A 10,907-nucleotide genomic window follows, 5' to 3' on the forward strand; every position below is an offset into this window, starting at 1 on the left:
TTCAAACAGTCCACGCGTAGCTCCTCTCCTCCCTTCCACACTTGCAACATCAGCTGTTCGGGGCTGCCTGCAAGTGCGCCAAGGGAGCTTGCCTGGAGAGTAGGTGCAAGCATCCCTGAGAACGCCATAGAAGCTTCCCTGCGATACAGCACAGGAATCAGAGCCCCCAGCAGCGGCATTTCAAGAGGAATATATGTGTGTCCAGGAGACTCACCTGCTTCCCACATCCTGCTTATAGCTTGATTCTGGAATACCATGTTGCTTACTCGATATGCTTTCTTTAGGGTGCTTCTAGGCAATGCTGTAAATGGGTTATTCAGATATCATAAACGTGGCACTAGCAACAGTGGGGTTTTAAAAAATAACTTACCTGATTTTTTCCTAGAAAGAGTAAATCTCGACTAAACGGCAAAAAATAGGCCTATAGCTGGCATTTTGATGTCAGCATGTGGATGCTGCAAAAAAATAAAAATAAATGCATGTGGAGCACCCATCGTGCAGCAGGCACCCATGTGGAAGCACCCTTTGACTCAAGACTCCTTTCTGTAAATGAACCAATTACAGTGATTTATTTAAAAGGGTCACACTGTGAGATGAATTGAGAGAACATTGGTATCTGTTTCAAATTTAGTGATAGTGCAGGTTTAAAATATCCAGTTTGAAAAATGGGTGGGCAAAGATGGGTATGCACAAACACAAAGAACTTCAAGGAAACATTTGAATTGCCACAGTGTGTTTTGGTTCTGTAGTTGAAAATAGTGAATCTGCTGCTTGCAAGACATACAAAAACTGGCTTTTTGAAGATTTTGAAATCAAGAGAGTTGGTTCTGAAAGGCTGAATTACCCTAATGTTTCTTAGTAAATAATCATCTCGAGGAAGTTGTGCATTTTGGGGAAGGATTATGCATTGTTCTCCACTTAAGAATGGGGGATGGGAGCGATGTGCCAGGTTAGATAGAGCAAGCCAACAACTCAAATAGCCGAGTGATCTAGCAACATTTGCAATTCTATGTACATTCACCTGGGAAAAGGCTCCATTGAACTTGCTCACTTCTGAGTAGACATGCATAGGATTGCAGTGTGTGTGACTGCGTATATTTAAATATAAATTAATTATCATTGCACCTTTTTATGCCTGCAGTTTTTAAAAACAAAACCCTCACGCTGTCAAAAGCTTTAATAGAGTAACTTACAATGAAGCTGTTAACTTTATTTTGAAGTGCTCCCCAACATTAAAAAAGGTTTGAGAAGAGATCCATTTTATTCTATCAAAAGTTATCACTGTCGCACTTCAGCAGGTAATTGTTCATACATGGTACCATCTCAGGATGGATGCTTGCTTATGGAACAAAATATTGATACTCTTGAGTAACTAAATTCAATATAGACACAATGGCATGTCCATAAATGCATGCAAGTTTAGCCCAAGTCATAGAAAGCCTATATAATAGATTGTATGTTAACCACAGGCTGGTTGGGAGTCAATGGTCAAAACAAAGGAATGACAACGTAAAGGGGGAACTTTTATTTAACATCCAGTCCATTCATAACTACCTAATGTTTGGTTTTATATCTTTTTCCTCAGCTTCATCATCGCTATCGTCCACTTGCTGGATGACCAAATCGGTAGACCCGTCCTCTACAATTTCCACATCGGATCTGTTGTCTTCACCGTAATTCCAGTTAGAATCCTTGTCCTCTTCTAGCGGGAACTCAGGTGGTGGCTCAGTGTCCAAATCAATGCGGATGCTGTCTATGCCAGCTTCTGAGAGGCACTCATTGCAAAGTCTGTAGCGCCTTGTCCCTTCCTGGACCACTTGCCCCGTCATCTCAGTCACGTGACGCTTGCATTTTCTGCAGATGGGCTTGCAAGCTTGATGGATCTGTGAAAATTGAAAGGGAGAATGCTGATCGCTGCTCAAAAGGGAAATAGAAAAATGATTTGTTCCCCTTCCATACAGTAATGCTCTCAGTATCGAGAGGCTGCTACTAAAATTTAACCCAGGCAACATAGTGTGGTGAAAAGGAAGAATTCCAGGATATGAAAAATCATTTCTGTTCAAGATATGGCTATTCAAAATTAATTCATGCTCCCCAAGGCACAGAAACTGTGAGCTAAGGTAACTTCCTGCCTTAACATCCGCAGTGTGTAGTGGTAAAATCATTGTATCACTTCACATACTGTGCTCTCTTACAAATTACTCCCTTGTGTACCCATATTTCTTTAATTAATTTTTAAATTTGTGTATCGCCCTATACCCGTAGGTGAAGCTGTTCCCATAATTGTATTTCCATACTAGAAAATATTTAACTTGCCTACCACACAACTGTTAAAGGCAGACAAACACTGAATTTCCTCAATGCCCACCCTACACCAAAGCCTAGGCTGCAATACTGTACCCGCTAACCAGGGGGTTTGCACAGTTAAACACAAAGAGGCTTTCAGGAGACATGAACACTGCTGTACTGCAAGCTACATTGGATTCTTAGTGAGTTCTTAAGTCTTCAGCTCTGCTGCCTATGCCTCATTGCAAAGGCTTCACATCTTACATGTCATATTGGGGGGGGGGTTAACATCCACACACAGTTATTGTATAGTAGTATTTATAGAAAATAACATATAGGGAGTATCTGATCTCAGACAAGCCCACCACAGGAAATATACACCATGGTTGCTGGGGGGGGGGGAGAGCACTGGAATGTAAGAAAGAAACAAAAGTGCACTAAAGGAAAACAACAGCTCTTTAGAGTCCTATACATAGCTGCCAAGTTATCCCTTTTTTTAAGGGATTTTCCATTATGCTGAATAGGCTTTCTCTCGAGAAAAGGGAAAACTTGGCAGCTATGGTCCTATAGCCTGGTGTCCCAACAACTAACTCATCAATTCCAGCTCTGACTTTACTCATTGGTTGAAAACATTGAAAGGCAGGAGCAGCCAGGCTGGCACATCTCACAGATATCATTTATAAGGATACCTGCACATTTTGCTTCTAAACATTATTTCTAAAAGGGCTAGAGACTTACGTTTTAAAATGAATGCTCTGGGGCTCCTGCTGACTATAGGACCCAGTGCATCAGTACCCCCTCTGCCACCTATCAGCAGCCCTACATGATTATGTCTATTCACTCAAGTTTTTTTATTTATCATAATTTCAGTAATCCACAATAAGCATCTATTGCAACAGGAACAAGAAAGGGGGAAGGTAATAAGTGATTGAGCAATAAATTCCGTAGAATATGTACTTGTGTATTTTTGTATTTCTTTAGATCACTGAAAGTGAAAATATTCGGTATGGTGGCAGAGAAATGGTTGCTTAGATTAAGGTAGCCAGGAAAGAAATGGTACAATGTTTTATATTGTGTAATTTTACTCATCATATCACATTCATGTTACAAGGCATTTTACTTACACATTTTTATCATCATGTTAGGATTTTCTGCCTTTAGCTCTCAAGACAGGGCACTCTAGAAATTCAGTAGAAACAATATAGGGCATGGTCCAGCTGAAGCTGACCACATAAGAAGAGCCTTGCTGCTGAATTAGGCCAGTGGCCCATCTAGTCCAGCATCCTGTGGCCAACCAAATGCCTATGGGAAACCCATGAGAAGGACCGGAGCCCTAGAGCCCTCTGGCCTCCTATGGCTTCCAGGAACTGGTCTTCAGAAACATTGCTGCCTCTGACTGTGGAGGCAGAGCATAAGCATCATGGCTAGTAGCCACCGAGAGCCCTCTCCATGCATTTGTCTAATCCTCTTTTAAAGCCATCCAAGTTGGTGATCATCACTGCCTCCTGTGAGAGAGAGTTCCAGAGTTAACTATCACTTTGACGTTCTATTGGCTTCAGTGGGAGACACCCAGCATATGGTGAACTCTCCCTCTGAAATTAAAGGGGATTCAAAGTGATTTACTGTGGTTGAATCACACCAATATTAACATTTTTTTTGTTTAGGTCTGGCCCCATTGGGGTTAAGAATCGAGGTATACTGAGATATAGGGCCTCCTAGGAAATTAAAAATGTAGACAAGCCCAGTGTCACAATAAAGCAAGTTTCCTAAAGAAAATGGACCGATACCAGACAATGCATCTCTGTATTAAGTAGTTACTGGGGGTGTATCATCTCAAAATGCAACATGTGCAAACGTACTGTTCGGAAATGGCTGCTCAGGTGATCCAGCCTGCTGAATCTCTTTCCACACGCTTCGCACGGATACGGCCGTTCTCCCGTATGGCAGCGAAGGTGGCGCTTCAGGTCTGCTTTCCGCTTCACCACGTGAGTGCAGAAGGGGCATTTGAACCTCATCCTAGGCAGATCATCTGTAAGTACCAAGCAATGCTTTTAAAATGCTGCAAAAAGTCTAACACGCCTAGCACAGTGACACTTTTAGTCAAAATAAAGTAACTGACTTCAAGACTGCAAACACTGTATTTATTTTATTTTATTTTATTTTTTAAAAAAACAGTTCTGCAATGGGTATAAATGATGCAATTTTACTTAATCTGCTTGTGTTTATTCTGCCTAATCTTGCTGCTGCTAGTTATTAGAAGCTGTAGTGAACTCTGTCGGGTCCTGCCCTGACACTGTGCAACCACAAGAAACCATGTCCAGCAACACTCTGGATTCTGAGACCCACACACTTTCACCTCCTTAGGATTTTCAGGATGCTGAATTCAGTACAAGAAGCTGCCTTATGTAGAGTCAGACTAGTCAATCTAGCTCAGTATTGTCTACAGGCCAGCAGCTCTCCAGGGTTTCAGGTGGGAATCTTTCCCAGCTCTAAAGGGAGACACCAAGGATCGAACCTCGGGCCTCATGCATGCAGGGCATGTGCTTTACACCCACTGAGCTACAGCCCTTCTGTTTTGCACCCAATACGCAGAGCTGCCAAGTTCTCCCTTTATTTAAGGGAAATTCCCTTATGCTGAATAGGCTTCCTCGCGAGAAAAGGGTAAACTTGGCAGCTATGAATACGGCATTCTGCTGTTGCACATTGCAGTCACCGGAACACACAGAGCCCTCTTGAAGGGGCTTTATGAATCTCCTTGCCAGGGGCAGATCCCCTGCTGCATCATGGCTGGCCTTAACCATACAGCAAGGTGAAGGCAACCACTTCAGGCTGTACAATTTAGGGGAACAGATGGAGCTGATATCTGAATGGCCAAGCAAAACTTTTAAAGCACTAGTCCAAGTGGTGGTGTTGGTGGGAGGCATTTGGTCATCTGATTCAGACAGCAATATACCTTGGGGCAACACCAAGCCCTCTTTTGCATAGTGGGAAAAGCCCTCCCCACTCTGCACTCTCTCTGCAAAATTTATTCCTGCCTCCCATAACAGCCCCACTGGAAACTAAGCAAGACCAAGTCTTCCTTGCCACCAGTGCAGAAAGCACAAGGCAGAAGAGCTGGGTTGCAGATATGCTTTATTTAAAAAACACACACACACAATCCTAAGAAGCGCTGCTAAGAAATTATGATCTTACTGAGGAGGGTGGCACCACAACTGGCCCTGCCATGCAGTGGGGGAAAGAAGCACCTTGCTACAGGTGCCATTGCAATAGGGGAAGAGATGGAGGGAAGAACTGGTGCCTCAGTGGCGCAGCAAGACTTTTGAAAAAGTGCAGGCCCTTGACTGCGGAGAGAGGGGGGTGAAATCTGCTTCAGGTACCACAAGCCCAAACATAAAAATGAAGGATTTCAGAGGGTGCAAGAAGCAGTTTTATTTTTCATTCCGTCAAAACCGTATCCCACAAAACTTGACCTCTACCTTGAGTAAGCTGAACAGAAAAAGGAGACTTCTCAAACACACATTCCCCTGATGAGGAGCTAGATGCTCAACACACAATGAGGTCATTGTTGCAATTATGATAGTTGGATCCATTCAAATCATTCTCCTTGCATGCAAAATTTAGTTCACCTCCAATAAATGATGCTCATTTTTAAAAGGTAAAATAATAAACTTTTATGCAGCCAAGGGCCAAGAAGACAATTGAATGTATGCTAAATTAATATCCTTACCATCCGCCCAGTTCCCCATCACACCCAGTACCGAGGGCATGCTAGCATATGGCTCGTCCCCTTTGGAAGATTTTGACTTCCCAGCAGGGTGTGGAGAATCATGCTCTTGCTGTGACACAGCTGAGCTTCTCGGGACGGTGTCAGATCCCTGGCCGTACTGGTAGCTGGAATGGCCAGAGTCACCTTCCGAATCAATTTGGACGTCCTCTTCAGATGGAGAAGTGTGGCTTATAGGCTCCGAAACTCGCTCTTCAAGTTTACTTGCCTTATAGTGAGGGACATCGGAGGGTTGTGGCAGCCCTATATGTCTACTGGTTTTCTTCATGGGTTCTTGCCTTTGGTCATGCTTGGAGAGCTGCTGGGCATTTCTTTGAGTGGCTGGGTAATAATTGAAATTGGTCCAAGAATTTCCACCCACTATACATGTCCCTTGATCTGGGCTTAAGTGCGAATGAGGGGGACTGCTCTCTGTTCTCCACCCAGTCCCATACAGGCATAAACGCTCCACGCCATTTGAGTTCACTTCCTTATCCGAGAGACTAAAATAGCGATCTTTTTCCTTCTCACTGATATCCAAGGAGGATTTAATGAATGTCTTGCAAACACTAATAACATCAGTCATTTGCAGATAGCTGGCAGCTGACATGACCTCAATCACATTCTGGCCAGTGAGGGAGAGTTTGCCTGAATACACAAAATCCAGGATCACGGAAAATGTTTCGGGAGAAAATGCCTGGAAAGTTGCGGTTGTTGGTTGACTGGTTTCCTTTGAGCACTGTGAAAGGAGCATTTTGAAGTAGCCACTACTGGCAAACAGCACATTCCGGTGGGCTTTGAAGACCTTCCCCTCAACCAAAATGCTGCAGTCACAAAATAAGTCTTGCCTGCGCTGTTCATTTAATTGTTGCAGCAGATGAAACTGATGGGAAGAAATCTCCATTCTCAAACAGGGTTGTGTTGCTCTACAAAAAAAGAAGAAGAAAAAGAAGAAGAATAAATAAGTCTCTGTTTGCTACATATAAACTGCAGCTGCAAGATTTTCAGAAATGGCTGCTACTTTCTAAGTTATTCACAGAGACATGGTGAAGCACAAGACGGTCAGTGACAGAATGCAGTCTTCAAGGGCCAAACTGGATGTGAGCATTGGGAAGGTGCCATTGGGAGGTCAGACCATTAGACAACTTAACTCAAGTCTTGTCTGCAATGAGTAGCTAATGGGAGCCTTTCCCAGCCCAACTTGGAGATGCCAAGGATTGAACCAGGGACTTTCTGTATGCAAAGCACATGCTTCACCACTGACCAGCACACTTTCCAAAAACTGTCCACTACTGGTTGGTCTGTTTTTTAGCTTTAGCGGGGCAGGGCAGGGAGAGCAACAAATATGTCTGGGACAGCAGCAATCCCTATGGGCCATTTCCCCCAATCAAAATATTCCCAACTGCTTTTCTCCCTTCAGGGGAAAATATTTGTAGAGCCTCTCTCTCTGCCCCATGGGTGGCAAAGCAGTCTGGGGTAAAACTTTTATCAGAAAAATGGCCCATTTGTAAAGGGCTAATCTGCCACAGGCCATGGTCTCAAACACAGTTACCAACATGGTAATTTCTGCAACTGAATTCAAGTTTTTAAAAAAACCAAATCAGTGTTGTGTACTGGTTGGAGTGCTGGGGTGCAGCTTGGGAGACCCAGGTTCAAAAATCCCCAATTGGTCATGAAGCTCACTGGGAGTTGGAGCTGGTCACTTTCTCTGTCAGCTAACCTACCTCACAGGGTTGTTGTGAGGATAAAATGGGGGTATGCTTGCTTGAGCTTTTTAGAACTAAGGGGAGAAGATAAAACAGGTTAGTAGGTTAATACTGTACTGAGAGACACTTCACATCACACCTGGTCTGAACCAGAGTCCCCCTGAAACTCTTAAGTACTTCTGAGTGAGGTGTAGGGGATCTGCAGCTGTCCAGATGTTTCTGGACTACACTTCCCATGGTCCCTGATGGCTGGGGCTGATGAGATTTGGAGTCCATCAACATCCAGAGGGGCCAGGAAAGGGGTGCTCAGCACACAGCATTTTCTCTCGCACCTGTAACAGCTTCTTAACTTGTGTATCCAGAGCCTAATAAATAGCTGCACCATAAGGGCATGGTTGTACACCAGCATCTTTGCCTCTGCAGAGCTGAGCATGATGGAAGCAGCCAGTGTCCTTCACCTCAGTTATGATCAGCTGGACACATGAGAGACTGAATCTCTCTGGGTAATGACTGTGGGATGGCTACTCCTAAAGCAGGCACGTTTCAATTGCTTGTTTGAATTTTCCAGATAAAATACGGCATCAAAATGGCAATCTGTATTCCTCCCACCCACTTTAATCTGGATTTACCCATTCTGGGGGAAATCCAATAAAAAAATGGGGGGGGGAACCCTGCTGTCAACAACCAGTTTGCAAATTAAGCCCCTGTCTGGAAGCCCCCAAACTCAATCTGCCTACATGAAACCCCAGAGCAGTAAGGTCAGTTGGTTTAAATGCCATCAGGTTTGCATCCCCTCACACAGCTTGTGAAACCAGAATCCCATGCAAAGCCAGTTTGCCTAACATTGCAAGCAGTCATTATTTAGAGACTCAGCAAGCTCAACCCACCATTCCTAAGCAATCACTACTTTCTTCCCATAATCAAATTGTGACATGGAAGTTGTCCCTCACCCCGTTATGCCCTAATTGCATGCCCCGTTTTTGTCGTGGGGGGTGGGGGGAGGGGGCCGGCGTTTTCTTCTCAGTCCCGATAGTAGCCAGCTGGATCGCTATTACCAAGGCAGCCGATCTGGGCTTAACCTGCAACAGGCACGCCAGTTGGGTTGGGCTGCTGGTTTCCAAGCCCGCAGCTAGCAGCGCGACACCTTGTCACACCACTCAGCGTCCCAGCCCTTCGCACCGCGGGGCTCCGCGACTCTAGCGCAGAGGTCAGCAACTGGAGACTTTGCTCGCCAAATCCGGCCCCCCGAGACGACAGGCGTCCTTCCAGCCTGGAGGCGAAAAGTGGGGAAACGGGACTTGCTGGCATGTCAAGTGTGTGGCGTGGAGGGGCCGCCGGGGGGGTCGAGGAGCCACTGGCCCCGCCGCCTCCCTCTCGTCACAGCCCCGCACCCACCGGCAGGACTGCCCCTCCGATCGCCAGGTGCGCCGCCCTCGCCGCCAGAAAGGGCGGCCAGGAGGCGTCGCAGACGCTGCAACCAGAGGAGCTGCCTCGGAGCGGGCGGCCGACACCGCAGCAGCGCCGGTCCTCCCCATGCCCTGCCAGGCAGCACAAGGGGCGCCGGCGCCGCACATTGGCAGAGGGCGCCGTCAGTCTCTGGCCCGCCCATCCCGAGCTGGAGGCTCGGCCATCGGGAGCCAGGGACGCCCGACGGCGCTGGAGGCGCGCCTGCCAAGTCACCAGGGACCGATCACCGGCGTTGCCTCCAGTCAGAGGGGCACCGGTCCGCGCGCCCTGCCAGGAGGAGGACCACCACCACCACCCAACCCGCCCGCCCGCCTTTCCTGAGAAGGGCGCCGGGAGGCGATGCGGAATTCCCAGCCGTCGCCGCAGCCGGCTGCCTAGCGTGCGTGGCCTTTCCCGTTGCTGCTGCTGCCGCCGCCACTCGATGCCCGGGCGCGGAAGGTGCCCCTGCCCGGCTCGAAGCTCCGCACGCGCGGCAGGGAGGACTCCGTCGGTCCCTCGCCAGCCCTTTGTTGCGAGCCGAACGCCGCGCCCGGGGCGGCATCGGCAGCAAATGGCGCCCGCCCGCTCGCCCGCCTGACGGGGCTGGCCGGGCGCTGCCCGATTGGGGCGCCGCGCAGGAGGAGGGAGAGGCGGCGCGGCCGGACATCCTCCGCTAGCCGGGGAAGCAGAGGCGCGCCCGGCTCACCCTAGAGCCGCCTCAGCCCGGAGGACGCCCTGCTCGGCCTGCTGGCGCTGCCGCGGAGGCACCGCTGACTTACCGCTCGGCAGAGGCGCGGGCTGGGCGGCGGCGGCGGCGAGACGGGCGGTCGAGGGGCGGCGGGGCTCTCCAAGTGGCGCTGGCTCGGGGTTCGACGGATGAGGGCGCGAAACCTCGCCGGGCGCCGCCGCCCCAAAGCGCTGAGCAGCCCGGCCGGGAAAGAAACAAAAGGTAGTTGCTGACGTGGGCGTTGGAAAGAGACGCCCGAGGGCTGGGGACACAATTAAAGGGGCAACGCAGCGAGCGCGGCAGGGGCCAGGCGCGCACGCCGCTCTGCGCCTGCCGACGGCGCGGGCGCCTCCCCCTCCCCTTCTCCGCCTCCTCCGCTGCCGCCGCCTCGCCTTGCCAGCCCCAGCTGTGCACCCGCTGGGCGCCCGGCTGCCCCCCGCTTCCTCAGCGGGCGCAAGCGCGCTCGCCTCCCTGGGGTCTCAAGGGCGGCTCCAGTCGAGCGAGCCTCTCGAAGCCCCAACGAGCCATGGGAAATGGGCACTTACTGGAGGAGCCCCTCTAGACGGGCCTCCCTCGCTGGGCTCTGTTCTGCTCAAAAGGTCAACGACCGCTGCTGTTTCAGCTCCGAACCGCCTTGGTTTTTAATGGTGCGGCTCCTTTCTCGCCCTCCGAGCTGGAACGTGAGGGCTTAGTTGGAGAATAAGCAAGCCCCGAGGCGGAGCTGGGCCAAGACACGGTGTGCTGAGTGGATCTGGCTGGAAATCCAGCAAGCCATCCGGGGCTGTTGAACACGAAATACTTGGTCTCTGTGTGCGCTACTCTTGAATGGTTAAACGCCTACCTTCCTGTAACTAAAGGCCTTTGGTTAACTAATAAACTCTACCGACCTACTGCCCTTTCACGGTGCTCTTAAATCTGTCCCCCCACTTAGCTGCAAGAGTAGAGGCAGTTCCTCCTGGATCAAGAGAAATGGTTTGGG

The 10,907-nt window shown here is 48.8% G+C and overlaps 1 protein-coding gene across 3 annotated transcripts; it reads right to left on the reverse strand.

The window, feature by feature from the left end:
* Positions 1 to 1,242: 1,242 nt before the first annotated feature.
* ZBTB8A (zinc finger and BTB domain containing 8A) lies at positions 1,243 to 10,234 on the reverse strand. Of its 3 annotated transcripts, none has more exons than XM_035117332.2 (4): positions 9,981 to 10,234; positions 6,014 to 6,975; positions 4,146 to 4,315; positions 1,243 to 1,883 (listed from the first exon to the last, which is right to left on the reverse strand). In XM_035117332.2, exons 2-4 carry the CDS (start codon positions 6,951 to 6,953, stop codon positions 1,551 to 1,553), a joined length of 1,443 nt encoding a protein of 480 aa, XP_034973223.1. In that variant the 5' UTR covers positions 6,954 to 6,975; positions 9,981 to 10,234; the 3' UTR covers positions 1,243 to 1,550. The 3 variants fall into 3 exon arrangements, with proteins under 3 accessions (XP_034973223.1, XP_034973225.1, XP_060131854.1); XM_035117334.2 differs by lacking the exon at positions 9,981 to 10,234 and adding an exon at positions 8,706 to 9,429; XM_060275871.1 differs by lacking the exon at positions 9,981 to 10,234 and adding an exon at positions 7,774 to 9,429.
* Between the last annotated feature and the right edge of the window lie 673 nt (positions 10,235 to 10,907).

Source organism: Zootoca vivipara, chromosome 6, assembly GCF_963506605.1.
Source record: "Zootoca vivipara chromosome 6, rZooViv1.1, whole genome shotgun sequence".
NCBI lineage: Eukaryota > Metazoa > Chordata > Lepidosauria > Squamata > Lacertidae > Zootoca > Zootoca vivipara.

Bases quoted from the DNA above. Each gene is read 5' to 3' on its own strand.
- ZBTB8A (XM_035117332.2), bottom strand. From the start codon at position 6,953: ATGGAGATTTCTTCCCATCAGTTTCATCTGCTGCAACAATTAAATGAA. The intron at 4,316-6,013 runs GTAAGGATATTA...TGGTACTTACAG, and splicing joins GATGGGGAACTGGGCGGATG to ATGATCTGCCTAGGATGAGG. The intron at 1,884-4,145 runs GTACGTTTGCAC...CAATTTTCACAG, and splicing joins TGAGCAGCCATTTCCGAACA to ATCCATCAAGCTTGCAAGCC.